This window comes from Nyctibius grandis, chromosome 6 (genome assembly GCF_013368605.1).
Source record: "Nyctibius grandis isolate bNycGra1 chromosome 6, bNycGra1.pri, whole genome shotgun sequence".
Lineage (NCBI taxonomy): Eukaryota > Metazoa > Chordata > Aves > Nyctibiiformes > Nyctibiidae > Nyctibius > Nyctibius grandis.
In genome coordinates this window covers 67,632,151-67,649,948 of record NC_090663.1, presented here as the reverse complement: position 1 = coordinate 67,649,948, position 17,798 = coordinate 67,632,151, and the positions used below count along the sequence as shown (strand labels likewise).

At 43.6% G+C, this 17,798-nt stretch overlaps 1 protein-coding gene across 12 annotated transcripts in view; it reads left to right on the top strand.

The window, feature by feature from the left end:
* The window catches only part of SEC31A (SEC31 homolog A, COPII coat complex component), a 48,071-nt gene that overhangs the window by 9,478 nt on the left and 20,795 nt on the right, over positions 1-17,798 (top strand). For all 12 annotated transcript variants that reach the window (XM_068404230.1, XM_068404239.1, XM_068404236.1 and 9 more), the window contains exons 7-19: positions 38-178; positions 2,328-2,470; positions 3,412-3,511; positions 4,613-4,774; positions 4,964-5,116; positions 6,570-6,809; positions 7,398-7,472; positions 9,858-9,908; positions 10,726-10,803; positions 13,163-13,238; positions 13,916-14,094; positions 15,980-16,106; positions 17,541-17,686. In XM_068404230.1, coding sequence (XP_068260331.1) covers positions 38-178; positions 2,328-2,470; positions 3,412-3,511; positions 4,613-4,774; positions 4,964-5,116; positions 6,570-6,809; positions 7,398-7,472; positions 9,858-9,908; positions 10,726-10,803; positions 13,163-13,238; positions 13,916-14,094; positions 15,980-16,106; positions 17,541-17,686 — 1,671 coding nt within the window. The remainder of the gene's footprint in view (positions 1-37; positions 179-2,327; positions 2,471-3,411; positions 3,512-4,612; positions 4,775-4,963; positions 5,117-6,569; positions 6,810-7,397; positions 7,473-9,857; positions 9,909-10,725; positions 10,804-13,162; positions 13,239-13,915; positions 14,095-15,979; positions 16,107-17,540; positions 17,687-17,798) is intronic.

Genomic DNA, 17,798 nt, shown 5'->3' with positions numbered 1-17,798 from the left:
GGAAAGGTTGTTACAGGCTGTTCTGTGTGTGTGACAGCCTCTCGAAGACATCAGCTGCATCGCGTGGAACAGGCAAGTCCAGCACATCCTGGCATCCGCCAGCCCTAGCGGCCGAGCTACTGTGTGGGATCTCAGGAAGAACGAACCCATCATCAAAGTCAGTGACCACAATAACCGGGTGAGTTAGCTCTCGTGTGGCCGTGCTGGTGCTTGTGGAGAGCTGTGGGGTGCCTCTTGGCGTGTGGGACAGGTCATAGCACCCCTTCTTACATGACATAAAGGTACTGGTGCCTGGCCCAGTTTTATACAACATGCTGAATATCTAATGCTTTCTCTTAAAAGGCTGCATATACGCAGAGGGATTGTCAGTGTTTTAAATGAAAATAGGCAGATGCAAATTGAAGCAAGGCAAGGCACTCAGATTTTCTATCGGAGTGATAAGTTAGTTTGGAGAAAGCCATTACTGACCTGTTTGGGGATACCACAGAAAGATTTTTACTCGGCTAGTCAGAAATGACATGTTTTGTGTGCTGGAGAGATGAGGTTGCAGCTGATGTGCTCTGGGTGAGCACATGTAATTTTGCAGAGCAGGTGACATCATGACTTAGTGCTCAGGCAGAGAGAAATGGATGAGACCAGGGGCTGAGCCCTGGCAGGACACTGACTGATGGAGCTGGGGTCTGTGCTTCTGCTGGTCTGGGTGTGGAAATGGGAGCAGGCTGCAGCTGAGCTTGGAGAGGGCAAGGTCTGTGGAGGAGAGCGCCACAGAGGAGTGTTGCCATTGAGCAGGTTACAGGGGATGCTGCCTCATATAGTTACAACCATTGCACCTACTCCTCATAGAATCATAGGATGGTTTGGGTTGGAAGGGACCTTAAAGATCATCTAGTTCCAACGCCCCTGACATGGGCAGGGACAGGTTGCTCCAGAGCCCCATCCAACCTGACCTTGAACACTGCCAGAGAGGGGGCATCCACAACTTCTCTGGGCAACCTGTTCCTGTGTCTCACCACCCTCACAGTAAAGAATTTCCTCCTAATATCTAATATAAATCTATAAATCTATGAATCTAATATAAACCCTCTTGCAGTTTAAAACTGTCACCACTTGTCCTATCACTACATGCCCTTGTAAAACGTCCCTCTCCAGCATTCCTGTAGGCCCACTTCAGGTACTGGAAGGCTGCTATAAGGTCTTCCCGGAGCCTTCTATTCTCCAGGCTGAACAATCCCAACTCTCTCAGCCTGTTTTCATAGGAAGGTGCTCCAGCCCCCTGATCACATTTGTGGCCCTCCTCTGGACTCGCTCCAACTGGTCCTTGTCCTTCTTACATTTGGGGCCCCAGAGCTGGATAGAGTACTGCAGGTGGGGGGTCTCATGAGAGTGGAGTAGAGGGGCAGAATCACCTCGCTCGACCTGCTGGCCAGGCTGCTTTTGATGCGGCCCAAGATACGGTTGGCCTTCTGGGCTGCAAGCACACATTACCGGCTCACATTGAGCTTCTCGTCAACCATCACCCCCAAGTCCTTCTCCTCAGGGCTGCTCTCAATCCATTCTTGGCCCAGCCTGTATTTGTGCTGGGGATTGCCCCGACCCACATGCAGGACCTTGCACTTGGCCTTGTTGAGCTTCATGCAGTTTGCACATGCCCACCTCTCAAGCCTGTCAAGGTCCCTCTGGATGGCAAAAAAAAAAAAAATAAAAGAGCCTGTTGAACTTGTGGAGAGTGACATATTTGTATAATTCTATGTATTTTAAATGGAATATTGCTATAACAAACTTTGAAGATGTAGCAAGAGTTCAAAACAAAATTTACTATAGGTGCTCCTGGAGTAGCTGCTTCGTCACTGCACTCTTATTCTGATAAACTGTGTAACTCTCAATGTTTTATGTATTTGTTACCTATCATAACAGCAGCACAGTAGGCTGTCTTCATCATGTGATTGTAGTCTAGTGATACAATCTTTGCATGACAATAACCTCTGCCTAATGATGGCTTTTATTAAAATATCAATAAAAATATTAGAGAAAAAAGGTTTGTACAGAGAGGGCTTTACAGTTTTCTTACATTACAACATAGGATTGTGAACAAGACAGCATAAAGTCATCTGTTTGAGAGAACCTTGGGAAACTAACTTCAAGTCTACTCACTCATGGAAATGAGAGTATCCCAGTCTGAATGCAGTCAGAAATAATGCCCAGGAGCACAGCTGCAAATTCCCTCACAACAGTGTTTTACCATGCATGTAGACATATTTAGGCTAGTTGTCTTTTGTCCTTTAATGCTGCTTAGTTATTTTATGCTGTGGCGCGATGTTGTCCCTCAGATGCACTGCTCAGGCCTGGCATGGCACCCTGATGTTGCTACCCAGATGGTTTTGGCCTCGGAGGATGACAGGTTGCCTGTGATTCATATGTGGGACCTAAGATTTGCCTCCTCACCACTTCGTGTTCTAGAAAGCCATACAAGGTATGAGTCTTATGTAGCCTGCTGCTCCGTGGTGTTTGCGCTGTTGGTGACTGCGTACCAGTTTGTACATCTTACTTCTTGCTCAGTTCCCTGTGAAGGCTCACTTACTTGGAGGTGGCGATTCCAGCAATGGGCAGTGTTATATGCTGGCTTGCTGACAAGCCAACCCTGTGTCCTGAAAGTCTTGCCTTTTGGGGGCCTTCTGGTTTGAAGGGAACAGGCCCCAAAATAAAAACACCATCCTGCCGAAGCACCGAGGTTGCTACTTTCTTCTTGAAAAGCATAGAAACAGGGAGCTGAGAACCAAAGAATTAGTAGTAGTTGATTTTGCTTGGATAATGGATTGAAGGTGCACCTCGGCACATCCTCACATGTGGACGTGCACAGTTTCTCTGACCCTCAGTCCCCTAAATGCCTTAAATTTGAGTACGAGGAAAGATTTTGTTAAATTCTCGTCCCTCTTCGACTGTTAGTGAAACTTTTCTTATTGCCCAAAACCAGTGCTTGATTTAAGGAGAGAGAACACCAGTACTTCTACAAAAACTGCTGCCAGTGGTTCTGCTGACTTTAATCTCCTGCTAATAAAAAGAAGCTGACAAACTTCGTAGTCACTGACATTTACGTGCAGGTTTGCACACTGTATGTTAATGATGCTGCAGGCAAACAAACCATTTTGTTACATTGATGTCCAGGTTCTCTCGCATGACTGTTGCATTTAATTTTCAGATAAAATGGCTGCACTTTTATACCTCTTCATGCAGAAAACAGCGTCTATTTCAATAAATAAAGTGCTGATAACATTGAAAAATTTCTCCTCTTGTAAGAGGGTATTTTGAGGTGGAATGCTCAGCTAATGTAGAAACTCCACTTAAAATATGCTTTATTTATTCACCATTTTGCATTTACATTAAACTTTTTTTTGGTTGTGACTTTTCACACAGGGGTATATTGGCCATTGCTTGGAGTATGGCGGATTCAGAGCTGCTACTTAGCTGTGGGAAAGATGCTAAAATTCTCTGCTCCAACCCTAACACAGGCGAGGTATTGTATGCACACCACTTAAAAAATCTCTGTTCAGAGGTGGCACAGTGGCATATGCAAAGCAGGTGTTGGTGTGCTTGCATTTCTAGGAATGATTTTTCTGTGGGATGTTTCTCCCTATTCTGTGTACTTATGTTTGGTGTATGTGCATTCTGAGCTTGTTCTGGTGGTGTAGGATTCCTTCCTAGTATTGTCGATATTACACATTTGTCCTTACCTCTTCTCTCCTGCTAAGTAGTAAGGTCCCTACTCATTATAAGGGGTAAAAATGGCTCCACTTAAACTAAGTATTTGCTTCCTACTCTTTGGTTTGGACCCAGTGTGGCTGGATTTCTGTTGCAATTGCCTTTTTCCTTCTGTAAGCATAAGAACTTTTATCTAGACCAGAGGGATTTTGTAGGTTACTACAGTAGTGGCAGATGAGTGAGAGACACTTGAATGTCTTCCCACTGCACCCTTTTGGGCATGAGGATACCTTTCAAAGGGGATGCAGATCCTTTTTTCAGACAATTTGAGTGTTTGCCCCTAGACCATGAGAATCATACTACATGTTTTTATTAAAAATAAAAACCAGTTTCCTGGGAGACAGCGAGGCAGTTAGCATTTTGCTCTTTGAGTTTCTCCTAGTTTATGGTTAAATGTCTGCTGCAGTGGTGGGCTTGTCTGTTCCAGGGCAGGAGAGGCTGTCTGCCTAGAATGCAGATGTTAACTTTTCCAATCTTTCTGTGAAAACAGACTTACTTTGGAGCCTGGACATGTCTCCATGTAGTATTTAGAGATACCCAGATTAGCTCTGAATGAGCTAGCATGAATATCAGTAGCAGCTCACAGCTTGCAATGGGACAGCACAGACATACCCTGCCTGCATAGTTTGTCCTGTGTGAATTAAAGAGAAGACTTAATGGGAGGAAAAGGAAATTAAGCAGTGGTGTGTGATAATCTTCTGTTTGTCTATTGTCAGGGTTTGCCCACTGTTAGTGTGTACGGTGATGTGGAGGCTGCTGGGGAGCAAGAGAAGACCACTCGCAGGGCAGGCAGGAGAACATTGGACATGCTGCTTCATAAAAGCCCTGATTTGTTGGACATGTTTTTGCTGCCCAGGTGCTGTATGAGTTGCCCACGAACACACAATGGTGCTTTGATATCCAATGGTGTCCCAGGAACCCTGCTGTCTTGTCTGCGGCTTCATTTGACGGGCGGATTAGCATTTACTCCATCATGGGAGGCAGCACAGATGGCTTGAGGCAGAAGCAAGTTGACCAGGTATTGAGAAATGTTCAGCTAAGAATATGGACAGAAAGAGAGGGGGGAAAAAAACGTGGGCTCATGGGAAGTTTTCGGTGGCTGTCTGCAGCCCTGCTTGCAGGAGTAGCAATCCGGTGCAAATGAATGCTTATGTTTATTATATTGGAGATATGTCACTTTTGTTTTTTCCCCCTTTTGTTATCAAAGCTTTCATCGTCTTTTGGGAACCTTGATCCATTTGGTACAGGACAGCCCCTCCCGCCCCTGCAGCTGCCCCAGCAGACCACCCCACAGAGTGTCGTTTTGCCCCTCAAGAAACCACCCAAATGGATCCGACGACCCGTGGGAGCATCGTTCTCAGTAAGCAGGAGAGAAAAGGCTGGGCACGGTTGGCCAGGCAGGGAGTGAGATACTGGTGGCACATGCAAAACACTTTATGAAGAGGGGAGTTCGACGTTGTGCTCCACCTTGGAAGAACTTCCCCAGTTTGTTGTCCTCACAGGAGATGCTTGCGGCAGCTTCCAGACTGGGCACTTGGGACAGCAAGCCAGCAAGTGTGTGACAAAAATACCTAGGAAAAAGAAACAAGGAGTGTTTCTTTCTGTGTTGCCAACAGGCACTTGTTTCTTTCTGGTTTGGGATTAGGGCTTTGCTTTTATTTATGTGTAGTGCTTGCTTTGGAGTAAACAAGTATATATTGGGTGGTGGGAATGGGACCAAATTGAGTAAGTATCTGAGACCTGAGTGCAGTTTGAAGCTATTATGTGAGTCGGTGTGGTGGAGAATACTCAGGTTAGCTCTGATCAAGGTAGCAGGAGTTGCTGTAGCAGCACACAGTTAGGCTTCTCCATGGCTGGTTGATTTGCAGAGGAGCCACATGAGAGGGTGGCAAGACCCTGCTTTTTGTGAGAGCGGTCGTCTGCTCTTCAGCTCCACCTTTGGCTTATTTTCTAGATCCACCGGCTGTTCCTTAGGGATCTCCTGAAGATTTTAGTCTGTCCACTTGAAATGGATTTCTTTGCCGAAATACTGCTCAATTTTCAGCATCTTATGTCTGCTTATTCACAATCTGATGCACAAATGAAATGCAATTTTCTCCCATCAAAGAAAACTGATATTGCCTGGCCACTGACTGATGTGTCGTTTTATAATGGTGTTTATTCCCTTACTTGTCCTGGTTTTCCAGGAGCCAGCTGTCAGCCTTTTTCTTGACTAGGCTTTTTGCTTTTTGTAATGCTGACTTTGTTATTTATTGGACTTGCCTGTGTAAATTAACTTTGAGCTACAGAATGAAATAATATCATAAGCCCCTTCTGAATTTTTTCTTCTGTTGATTTTACTTCTCTCCAAATGATGACACAACTTACTGCCCATCTCTCAGTAGGCTTTTAACTTGTATAGAGCCTGCCAAGAGCAGGGCAGACATCATGTTTGAGCATTTATTTAATGAAGCATAGGTTTCTTTGGTAATTACACGGCAATATCATGAGATACTCCATTTATGCTGGGCACTATACAGACCCACAGCTCCAGTTCTCAGTTTCTAGTCAGTCTTTTGCCTGAGAAAAAACAGGCATAAGAGTAGCTGTGCTCATAAATCTTAAATGTGCACCCACTCACCCAACAAGGTCCTCACATGCATAGAAATATGGGGTGGTGGGGAAAAAAAATCAAGGAGTTGATGTCCAGAATGTTTGTCCATTGGATGATAAGCATATATATGGTATATAAAATCATGTGCATACACATGTGTATGCACATACTTTTTCATATTCTTGTATTTTTACATACTGCATGTGTGCCTCAATTCCAGTTTGGAGGTAAGCTGGTTACATTTGAGAATGCCAAGTCTCAGCAGCAGCCAGGCGTCGAGCAGCAGCAGCAGCAGCGTCACCATGTCTATGTGAGCCAGGTTGTTACAGAGAAGGAGTTCCTGGCCCGCTCGAAGCAGCTGCAGGAGGCTGTGCAGTCCGAAGGCTTTGTCAGCTACTGCCAGAAGAAAATCGACACGGCCCAGGCTGACTTTGAGAAAAATGTGTGGGCCTTCTTAAAGGTAACAGGATAACAGCAGTTCAGGAGTTCCCCACTGACTTGGAAAGACAGCGCAGAAATGGTTCCTTCTGCGCATTATGGTTTTTAGCAGAAGAGATGCTGGGAACCAAAAGTGTAGGCTGTTGGAATAGTGCCCATAAGCTCTGTCATTGGAGGTGGCCCACCAGAATAGAGAGCATCCTCAGGACCCGGGGGTGTGAGAAATCATGGAAGAAGCCAAGGCTTGGAGGAGGGTATCCTACGTTTTTTGACATCCCCCATGAGTACATCTTTGTACAGGGAGCTGGTGAGAAAGGATAAAGCTTGGGGACAGCTTTAGATGTGCTTTTCACTGCTCACTATGAACATTTAGAGATTTCCAAGTGAAGCAGATAAGCAGATTGTTCACCTACAATAACCAGATTGAAGCCTTGCCTACCTGCTCGGGTGCCCAAGCCACTGAAGACCTTTTCAGTCCTCTTTATTACACTCAGTCTCCCTGATCACTAGCTCTCACTGGGTAATTTGTGCCGGTCAAGTAAAAAGCCAGTGAGGGAGAAAATGAAAAATTGTGAATTGCAATATATTCTTTAACTTTTGTTTTTTAAAGGTGAACTTTGAAGAAGATTCACGTGTTAAATATCTTGAGCTCTTGGGATACAGGAAAGATGATCTGAGGAAGAAGGTAAATGTGCCTGGAAGCTGTGCTTGTGTTAAGTGCTTTACTTAAATGTATCTGCTGAGTACAGCCTAAAATGTTGATGATGCCATGTATGGTTGAAGTACTCATTTACCTGTGGGACTGGAATAGCAATTACCAGTATCCAGAGGCTATTCAATAGAATAAACATTTTTATACAACGTTATTTTTGGTGTGTTTCCTGGCTAATAGTATTTGTCAGTGCTGTAGCTCTCCTCATAGCCATAATACAACTGTAACCTACGGTGCCGGAGCCTCTGTTTAAACATGGCTGACTTGAATAGTTGTGTCATTTAAGGAATTCCTTTGTTTCAAAGGACACTAGAAATCTTACTCTGCTTTTTAAATTTTGTCTAGATAAACAACTCGTAACTTCAGAATTCTTACAGCAAGCAGTTTGCTTTCTTGGGTTTTTTATTAGCTATGTCATCTTCTTGTAATATGGATGTTCAATGAAAATTTCAAAGCAGGCAACAGACTTCAGAAGCATGTCTGCAGCTGACTGTCAAACTATTCGTGTAACTTTGTTATCTGACATCCTTCTGCTGTAGCATCATTCAATCTGATCTGGTTTAGGCTTTCTGGTTGAAGAACATGTAAGCAGTCTTCAGGGTTTCATTAACTACCTTGGAAAACCTAGAATAGTCCTTTTTTTTGTGTGGGATGCCATGCATTTTTACAAAAAAAAAAAAAAAAGAAAAAAAAACAAAGATCAAGCCTGGTTACATTTGGAAAGGCAAAATTTGGATTACCAGGAAGCAACTTGCACATCTTAAGTATAGAGCTTTCTTCCAAGTTGAAGAAGATTCTTATCTCAGTGTTACAGGGTATACCTGCTGTGCATTTTGGCTCTTTGTTGCTTTCAGTGCTGTACCCAGGAATTGTCTAGTATTTCTTCAGTTCTGATTCAGTGGATTTGAGTGTTTGGCTCATTTTCATTGTATCAAACTAATGTTTTATTTTCAGAGTGGCTTGATAAAAATGTCATTATGGTTATGAATTAAATGGCCTCCAGGGCAAATTTATTATGATTACAGAAAAAAATAATGTTTTTGCTAACAGTCTGTCCTCAGCTTCTAAATTTTTGTTGCATGAGTCAAAGGCAAGCACAGCAAGGGAAACCCTGTTTTTGAAAAGCAGATCTCAATTAGGAAATCCAGTTGAAATTTAGTAATGGTCCTGTGGAGTGGCCTCATGCAGACTGGAGCCCACTGCTGCTGTTGCTCTGGGTTTGATATGCCCTGTGCATGGGGAGAGGCTGGGAAAATGCATGTAGCTGAATTGAGTGGCCTGGAATGCTGGGCCTACCCCATTATTTCAGTATTTGAGGAAGAGATGAGGGGAGCTGCAAGGCCACATTTTCATGTAGCTGTTTCTCAACGAAGCATTCCATGTTAAAGTTGAATCCATGTTTTTTAGTGTCAAGAAACAATACAGGACAGATCATCTGAAAATTTGTGATACCCAGATGACAAACTTACTAAAGCAGAACTTTTTTTCATGTTACTGGTAGAGTAGGGAAAGTAAAAAAGGGTCACAGATTTCAGCTTCTTGAAAGAAGCTGTTAAGAACACATGGTGTTTTGTTTTTATCTTAAAACCTGTAATTCTCATATGCAAGTCAAGTCCTGGATTTCTCCTTTCTATTGTAAACTAATGATTAAAAAAGAAACAGAAAACTATCTCCAGCAATTTGAGCTCAGCTTTTTGTGAAAACCAGCCTACGTGGGTAAAACAAAGGCTGCAGTACTAAAAGCAGTATATAACATTAGCACATTAGGAAACCCAGGCTCCCAGATGCCGAACTAATATATTTTCTGCATGTATTCTGAACTCTATATGTTAAATTGGCATTTTTGAGGGCCCTAAGTAAATCTGGAGTCATGATTTGCTTTGCAAAACAGTAAAAGCTGGGCATTTTAACTCTTCTGTACTTTGGAAAATCCTAGCTCACAGCCATATGTCTGTTGTGATTGAAACCACAGCTTCCTGAGAGGCTCCCTGCTCCACAAAGATTGTCACCACTTCATTTTCCCTTACCAAAGCAGACAGAGGGTTTTGTCCTGCATGCTCTGATAATATTTTTATTACTGTGGTTTCCAGCAGCTCTATTGAGGTTTGAGGCCCTTGAGTTAACAATTAAAGGTTTAAAGGCATAAAGCAGCTGTTGTTTCCATCAGAGCTTGGGGTGCAACGGGCTTAGCAGTAAATCCATTGCCAGGCTGGGAAAAGAAATGGCTTTAGTTTCATGTTAACTGTTCTGCAAGCAGCATATTAGCTACATGTGCCAGTTTTGCAATCCGAGAGATCAGTGAGAGGTCTGCCTCCCTAAAATAAAAGGGCACTTACTTAAATCTTGGTTGTTTTCTAGATTACATCCGCTCTGAATAAAGAGAGTCTTGCAGATGGTGACTTGGGAGAGGTAAGCAAACACATGCGTACAACTCTGTGTTTAGTTTTATAATGCCACGGTAATGTGCAAAGTAAGAATAGTTTTTCTTTCTGCTTGGTAGCTGTCACAAAGTAAATCACGAGTAACCCAGCATACGACAAGTTCCTACATTCAGTAGGATGAAGGTACTTATTTAAAAAAAAAAAACCACCACTTTTTTCCACACAGATGTCTCCCCCTCCACTTTTCCAATGAAGGGCTCTCAGTCACAGGTTTTAGTTCAGGGTCTCAGTGATGTCCCTCCATCTTTCCTTCTTGCTGCCTATGTCTTGGCTGCTGTGACACTTTGTGCTGCCCATGAGGTAGGGCAGAGCCTTGCTGCCTGGCAGTTGGTTTCAAGAGCAGCACCTTCCCCAGCCTTTAAAAAAAGCAGGACAGAGAGTGTGGTCCTGTAACATTTCCCTGCAAGAGTGATAAATACAGTTCAGGTGTTGCCCGTTGTAATTGCAATGGCCTGAGTCTACAATGGGGAGGACTGCACTAGTTCTGTGCTATAGACATTTTGGATGTCATCTGTAGTTGCCTAATGGGGAAGAAAAGTTTTGCTGTGTGTTTTCAGGCAGCTATGATGAAAACAATACAGGGTACTGCATAATGACAAAGAGCAAGGAAATGGAGGGCCTCTACTGTGTTTGTTGTACTCAAGCATATATTACCAATGCATTTCTGTGATTTGCAGTCTGGTTCTGGCTATTGTTGGTTGGAAGGTGGCTATACTCAGCAGTGCAAAGTATTTCTTCCTCTTTTGCTGCTGCTTTTTTTTTATGGCATCTTCTTTCTGCCGAAGGCTCCTGCAGAATCTGATGAATCTGTGCTGAACGAGGGGGACAAAGGCCAGGCTACAGAGGAGCAGTTCTTGGGAGAGGTATCTGTTGCCCTCTAGACTAACCCTGTTGACCTTCTGTGTATTTACTTTGTTACTATTAAGAGCATTTTATTTTGTTGGCTTTTCCTAGTGCTGAGGATATATGGAAATACAAGAAGTTATTTAGAATGAGTAAAATATGGGCTTTTAGTAAGTTGCTTCAGACATCATCAGCTTCAGATATCATGTGAATAGATTTTGGTGGCAATTAAGAACAAGCTCGTTTTGTAACAATCCAGTTGGTGCCAGACTCAATGACTTTATTCTGCCATAATTTTCACTCTGACATTTCCCTAACATGTACTAAATGATCTTCTGCCATGACTCTAAATGGATTCCTTTCCCGCCCTGCCCCCTTCCCTCATTTCTTTCTTCCCTCCCTCTGGTTGATTATTACCAAGCTGTCACCTTATTACTTCCCTGTTCCTAGGTATAACCCTTTGCAGAGATGCAGCTGTGGTACTGGAGGAGAGGGGCAGCGTTCATTCTTTCCCACCAACATCACAGTACTGTCCATCCCCTTTGCACCTGAACAGCGAGTATCAGGGCTTTGGTAGCTAGCAGCCTTATGAGCATCTGTTGCAATAGTTAGCCAGGGTATCACAGGCAGTTTGTGCTCCACCACATCTGCCTTTGAGATCGTACAGCTTTTGTTCATTTCTGTCCATTTGAGCAGCATTGTTTTCAGCCCTGTGTTTTAAATATGGGGACAGGTCTACAATTAGAACTAAGGACCCAGCCTCTGCCATGTCAGGTTAATAGCACTGAAAATACTAGTATTGCTGTGTGAACAGGCCAGCTTTGTTCTCCCCTGTTCCCTCAGTCTCCCTTTTGGGTTAGAATTTGAGCTGTTCGCCCAAAACTACCTACGTTCTCCGTGTTCAAACCTGTGCTTGGTGCCTGTCTGCAGTTGTTTGTGAAGATAAGGATGGTGGTTTATGGCTCATGCATGTTGGAGTGGTGCACTTGTTGACTCCATGTAACAGCCTGTTAAGGACACTGAAACTGAGTGCTCTCCTTAGGTTAAGTGCTTGATTGCTTGTTAATTCATTAGACACCTTAGTGGCAGATGCATGTATCTGACTGCGTAAGATGGGCACATTGTTCCTGCGATAGTCACAACAAGCTCTCAACTGATACCAAACACACATCACTCATTATCTGATAGAAAAATAATTTTCCAGACACTGCCTTGTTTCATAAGCCAAACATAAAGCTTGTTTCAGACTTGCCTCCCCATCCCAAATACCTGTTCTTGGTCAGCTGGGTACTTCTTCATCCTCTGAAGTACAATTTCACTAATCAGCATATAAGCAGGATGTTCTCAGCTGACTCTTGAACTCCAGCTGCATGTACTAGTGCACTGGCTTATGACAGAGGAGGCAGTTTGTGGGACAATTTATGTACTCTTCTTAGGCTGTGCTGTGAAAATTGATGGTGGAGAGAGACTTCCCTCTTGGCATTATTTTTTTATTATTGAAAGGTTTTGTGTGAAATCCCACAATCCAAGTACTTGCAGGAAATGCTATCTATCTTAATTTCTGGGGGAGTTTTATAAAAAAGCAGCTTCTGTCCACTGAGCACTCCTGTACCAAGTACAAAGCGCTTAAGTCTGTGTGGACCATGCTAGACTTCTGTGTTGAAAATTAAGCATGTGTTCATGTGTTCTGCTTAATTAAACTAGGGTGTATACCTATTGCAGAGTGTTTCAAGGATGCGCTAAAAGTCTAAGTGAAGCAAAGTGAAACCTAGGTAGCATTATGGTAGACTGTTCTTGGTAGGGGTTGAAGTTGAAAGAGGAGGGAAGGGGGGAGGTTTCTGATTTTGTGGTTGTGGCTGTTGTTTTGCTTTGGCGGGTTGTGTGTATATGGGCACGGATGTGTGTATGCAAGTCAATACCCAGGATCCAGGTGTCTGGTTGCTGGTATTTGTGACCTCTAGGTATACGCACTGGTGCTTGCATAAGCCTTCCCTGGTGGTTAGAAATCTGGGGCTTCCAGCACTTTTTCCCCTTGGCATCTCCATTTTTAAAAATGGTCCACTCTGATCTCTCAGAACAATGATTTTTATAATGGTGTGTTTAATTGCACTGCAGGTCCTTTGGTAAGCCCAGGCCTTTCTCAGTGTGCTTAGGAGGTGACTTTGTGCAGGCACCAGGGGAAGCTGATTATCCTTTGCTGAAAGAGTGTTCTAACAAATGACAGGGATGCTCTTCCCTCCTAAACTAATGATCTTTTAGGTGACTGGTAGTCTGAAGGTCAATCTTTAACTTGTAATGCAGGAGCCATATTTTTTGAATGTGTGTATATATTCCAAGTGCTTACATAATCTCAAAAATTATGCTTTTCCTTTCTCTTAGAAGGTGAAGGACCATAAACAAGAAACTGAAGATTTGGGATCTGCAAAGACGACATTTAACATCTCTGTTAGTGGAGGTAAAAAAACCCTTGATATTGATTTCATTGTATGTGCTGATATTTATAAATACTGATGTTGATACTGGTGTTCTGGTGCGAAGGCAATTTCTGCACAGATTATGAAGGATTATCATGACTTGCCTTTTAACTCCATTCATTTCACAGCAGTCTCAAGGCACTTGAACATACAGCTTCTTTAGGGAAGAAAAGGAAGTATACAGCACTTGTATACCCCATTGCTGAAATGTAGCTACTCTCAGTGAATTCTGATATAAAAGAACACACACCTGATCAGGCAGGAAGTGCTAACGTCGCTGTTTGTACAGAAACTCCCAGGGGATCTTGAATAACACAGAAGCCATTGACCCCTGTCTAGTTTTGACTTTGTTTCTGGCACTGTATGTAGGGTAGTTGTTTCAGAGGTCATTTAGACCTCTAGCATCTTGCTAGCATTTATTAGCTTCTTGCTCTGCAGCAAGGTAAGTGATGTTTTACAGTGCCCCACCTGATGTGGCAGTGGCCGTAGTGGGTTCGAGACTTGAGATGAACTTGAGCGTCCCTGTAAGTACCTGCCTGGAGCAGGCTGGTTTGTAGGGAACTTTGTGCAGTGTTGTACAGTTGGACAGAATCACCTGCTGTTGCATATTTAAGTGACTTTTGTGCTATCATTTGAAAATGCACTCCTCTCGTTGCAGATGTGGACGGTTTGATTACCCAGGCTTTGCTGACGGGTAACTTTGAGAGCGCAGTAGATCTCTGCTTGCACGATAACCGCATGGCTGATGCCATTATCTTGGCCATCGCAGGCGGACAAGAGCTGCTTTCTAGGACACAGGAAAAGTACTTTGCTAAGATGCAGAGCAAAATTACCAGGGTATGTTTTTTCAGTTAAGAAACAACATGCATGTAGGCCTTTAGCAACTCCCTTTTTCACCTTAAAAGTTTTCTTGCCATTTCATAGGTTTATTTCTGTGAGAAGCTAATAAGTATTCAAGTCATCCATAAGATCTCGGAGCAGAAGGATTTCTGTTTTTCTTCTTAATGCATTGATAAGAAAAGAGGCATACTACCTGGATATCAACACACTAGAAGAGTATTCTTTACCTTGTATCCAGTGTCTGAGTTGCATATACACTAGTAGATTCTCACTGATAAAGATAAATGTCTTAAGCAGCACACATTTCAGTCTGTTATCTTGTCACATTTTTCAAGAGTTGCACATGACCCATGGTCAGTGTCAGCAGCATTATGTTGATTTCTGCCTGTGATCAGTCTTAACAGATTATTCCGATGCTTTGTTTCACTGCATGCACAGAAGAGAGCTTAGTATGCCCAGGGTAGATCAATCACCCTTTGTCTAGGAGACAGCACGTTATGGCCAGCTGGTTATTGTTCTTTCCAGCTTTTTGCAATGCTAGGGATTGCCGATGCTGCTTGTTTAAATCTTTCTTCTTTACTGCTGACATGAGAAAGTAGCGACAGGAGGATGAAACAGAAGTGGCCTTAAAAGAGCACAGGACAATGGGTTTGGCAAGGATGGCTGCTTTTAGAGGAGAGGAGAAGGTTGCTCCTGGTCACTTTTTAGCAGTCCATTGTCAAAGAAGGGCGTTTTATACAGTAGCAGGAGGCAGCCTATAAAATGGGCGTGTGCTTAAGTGCTTTCCTGAAGCAGGGCTGAAGGCCACAAAGCACAGTCACTTGGGGAGTTAGGGCATGCAACACCACAGGCTAGGGTCTGTAAGTGGGATTTTGCTGATCGTTGCCTGCAATCCAGTTTGAGATGGGAACAATTTGCATTTCTAGTAGTGGACAAGTGAAAAGAGGAAAATCTCAAGTATTAAGACTCTGCAGGATTTGTTCCCCTGCCCTCAGCTCCTTTCCTGCCTCTGGCCTAATCTGAGGAAGGAGAATTTTGTAGTGTGTGGGAAATTTCTTCCCTGTAGTTCATCCTTTGTGAAAAGGTATTTTTATGGAGAACTGACCAGTTATATGTGCCTGTGCTAACAAGTGAGTGTTGACCTTGTAGTTATGACCTTGCATTTGTTGTTCAGGTGTGTTTTTTTCTTGTCCCAAACTGCACACTTCTTGTTCAGCTGTTTGAGCTTCAAGTCTTGGCATGACAAGGGCTTTGTTCACTAAATAGTAGCACAGCTGCCAAGTCCCTCTTTTGTCTGAAGCAAAATAACTGGAGGCAGATTTTGAGATGGAAAAACCTGGAATTTTGTTCTGAGGGCTTGTGGACAGGCAGCCTGTGCGGGGGGGGTGCAGGGTAGGGATACTGCTGACAACTTGCTTCTTCGAGCAGCCTTTTCAACTGCCCCTTACCTGGTCAGCCTGAGACCAAGAGCTTAAAGCCAGATGAAACAGTTTGACAAAAAAAAATTCATACCCCTTGCTGGGCATTGTGTAGAAGATTTATAGCTAAATAGTTGGTATGTTATCTTTGTCTGCAAAAACAGTGCTGAAAACCATCTACAGCAATCCCAGCTTGCAGAGGTTTGTGCATTCTTTTCTTGAACACTTTGTAGCAAGAATAATTGGCCTGTGTTATCTGAGCTTGTTTTGTGATTTTTCACTGAACTCCTTTTGAAGTAAAATGTACTCTTGTGCAGCTGCTGTGACCCTGGGTACAGTGGGGATGAGTACACTTGAGTAGATACAAATCATACTGTATCCTAAAAAACAAACAAACAAACAAAAAAAACAACAAAGGAAATCCTACCAAGATCTTAACTGTGGTCTCTCTCCTTCTGGTCTAGCTCATCACTGCAGTGGTAACGAAGAACTGGAAAGAGATTGTACAGTCTTGTGATCTGCAGAATTGGAGAGAGGCTTTGGCTGCTGTGCTCACTTATGCCAGGCCAGATGAGTTTGCAGCCCTTTGTGGTAAGGATGCTTTACAGACTGAGTGTCATTTATTCCACTTATAGCAAAACTACACTTTGCCATGGTTGTTTTCCTTTTTTTTTTGATAGATAATATAGTTCTTCAGTTGTGTTGCAGAGGTGTCCTGGTTTCATTGGGATTTGGTTTCAGTTTGTGGCCAGCCATGGTGATCAAGGCCCTTAGCAGTTAAATCCAGGGCAGCTGACCCTGGCTGGCCCACAGGTGTATTCTATATCATTGACATCAAGCTCACTATAAAAGAGAGGGCTTGCTGGGAAGAGGTGGGGCTCTTTTTGCTCTCCTCTCTTTTTCTCCTTCTTCCTCATTTCCAATGATTGTGATTCCTGGAGCAACTTGCTGGTGCTATGTCAATAAGTACAGTTTTGTCTCTTTTGTGTTGTCATTTATATTGATTTCTTTATTTCATTAAATCTGTTTAACGTCAACCTACAAGTTTCCTTCCTTTTCCCAGTTCCCTTCCTCATTTAGGGAAGGGACATTGCGTGATAGAAAAACTGCTTATTGTTTAGCCCTGGGTGCAGGCTAAACGAGGACAAGAGGAGAGGAACCTCTGGGGTGCTGTATTCCCTGTATGTTCACTGATTTTCTGGGTGCAGGACCCAGACCCTTGTGAGCAGCTGTGTCCTGGGGTCATGTGTAGTGCACAGCTGCTGATCTCTTACTGTTTCCAGATGGGTAACAGTGATGTTGATGTGACAGGTGTCTCAGCCAAGGGACCAGCATCTTGGAGTGTTTGTGCGTGGGACATAAGTGAAAATGTTTCAGGGGAGTGCTTTGCTCTGCTTTCCCAAGAGCAATTTTGACTTATTGGAAGGAGTCGTCTTTCACAGGCAGTGAGCGTGCCTGCCCTCATGTGTGCTGCATGACAGACAGCTGACTGGGTTTAACTCATAGGGAAGTTATATTGCCAATAGCTGTGTGCGTAACACCTGTGTGCCCCTCAGATGCCAGCCATGGTGTCTAGGGAGCTGTATGACTCACTTCAGCACACGTCAGCCCAGAGCCGTATCACAGCTTTGTTGCTCACAGTTCCTTGGTTGATTGCACACTTGGGTCGTGCTCCTGAAATGAGGGACTGCAAAAAGTGGGTGGCAGAGGGGAGAATCAAACCCTGGCCTCTTGTTCTTTATCATATCAGCAGATGAACTGTCCTCTCTGTGTCTCAGGTTTACAGGCATTTGACAAGTCCTTGTTGCTACAACATTAACTGCCTCTGAAGTGCCTTGGGCTCCCATGAGACAATCTGTGCTGGACACCGGAGTATGTACTTACCAGTGGAGCCCAGAGGCAATATCCCTTCTCACTGTACTGAGCAGAGACACAACAGGTGTTGCAGGCTTCCCCAGCCTCGACAGTGATGGAGGGATCACCAAAGTGATTCACCAGCATAGTCTTTGTTCATATTTTTCCTAGATCTCCTGGGTAACAGGCTGGAGAGTGAGGGGGACAGCCTTCTGCAGACACAGGCCTGTCTCTGTTATATTTGTGCTGGCAATGTGGAAAAACTTGTTGCTTGTTGGAACAATGCTCAGGATGGAAACAGCCCCTTGTCCCTTCAGGTTAGTAATTCTGTTAAAAAAGATGTTGGAAGTAACACATTGCAATCATTTGGTGCTTAAATCAAATTAGCTAGTGTAGAGCTTTGATCCTGTCTGATAGCTGCATGTATCT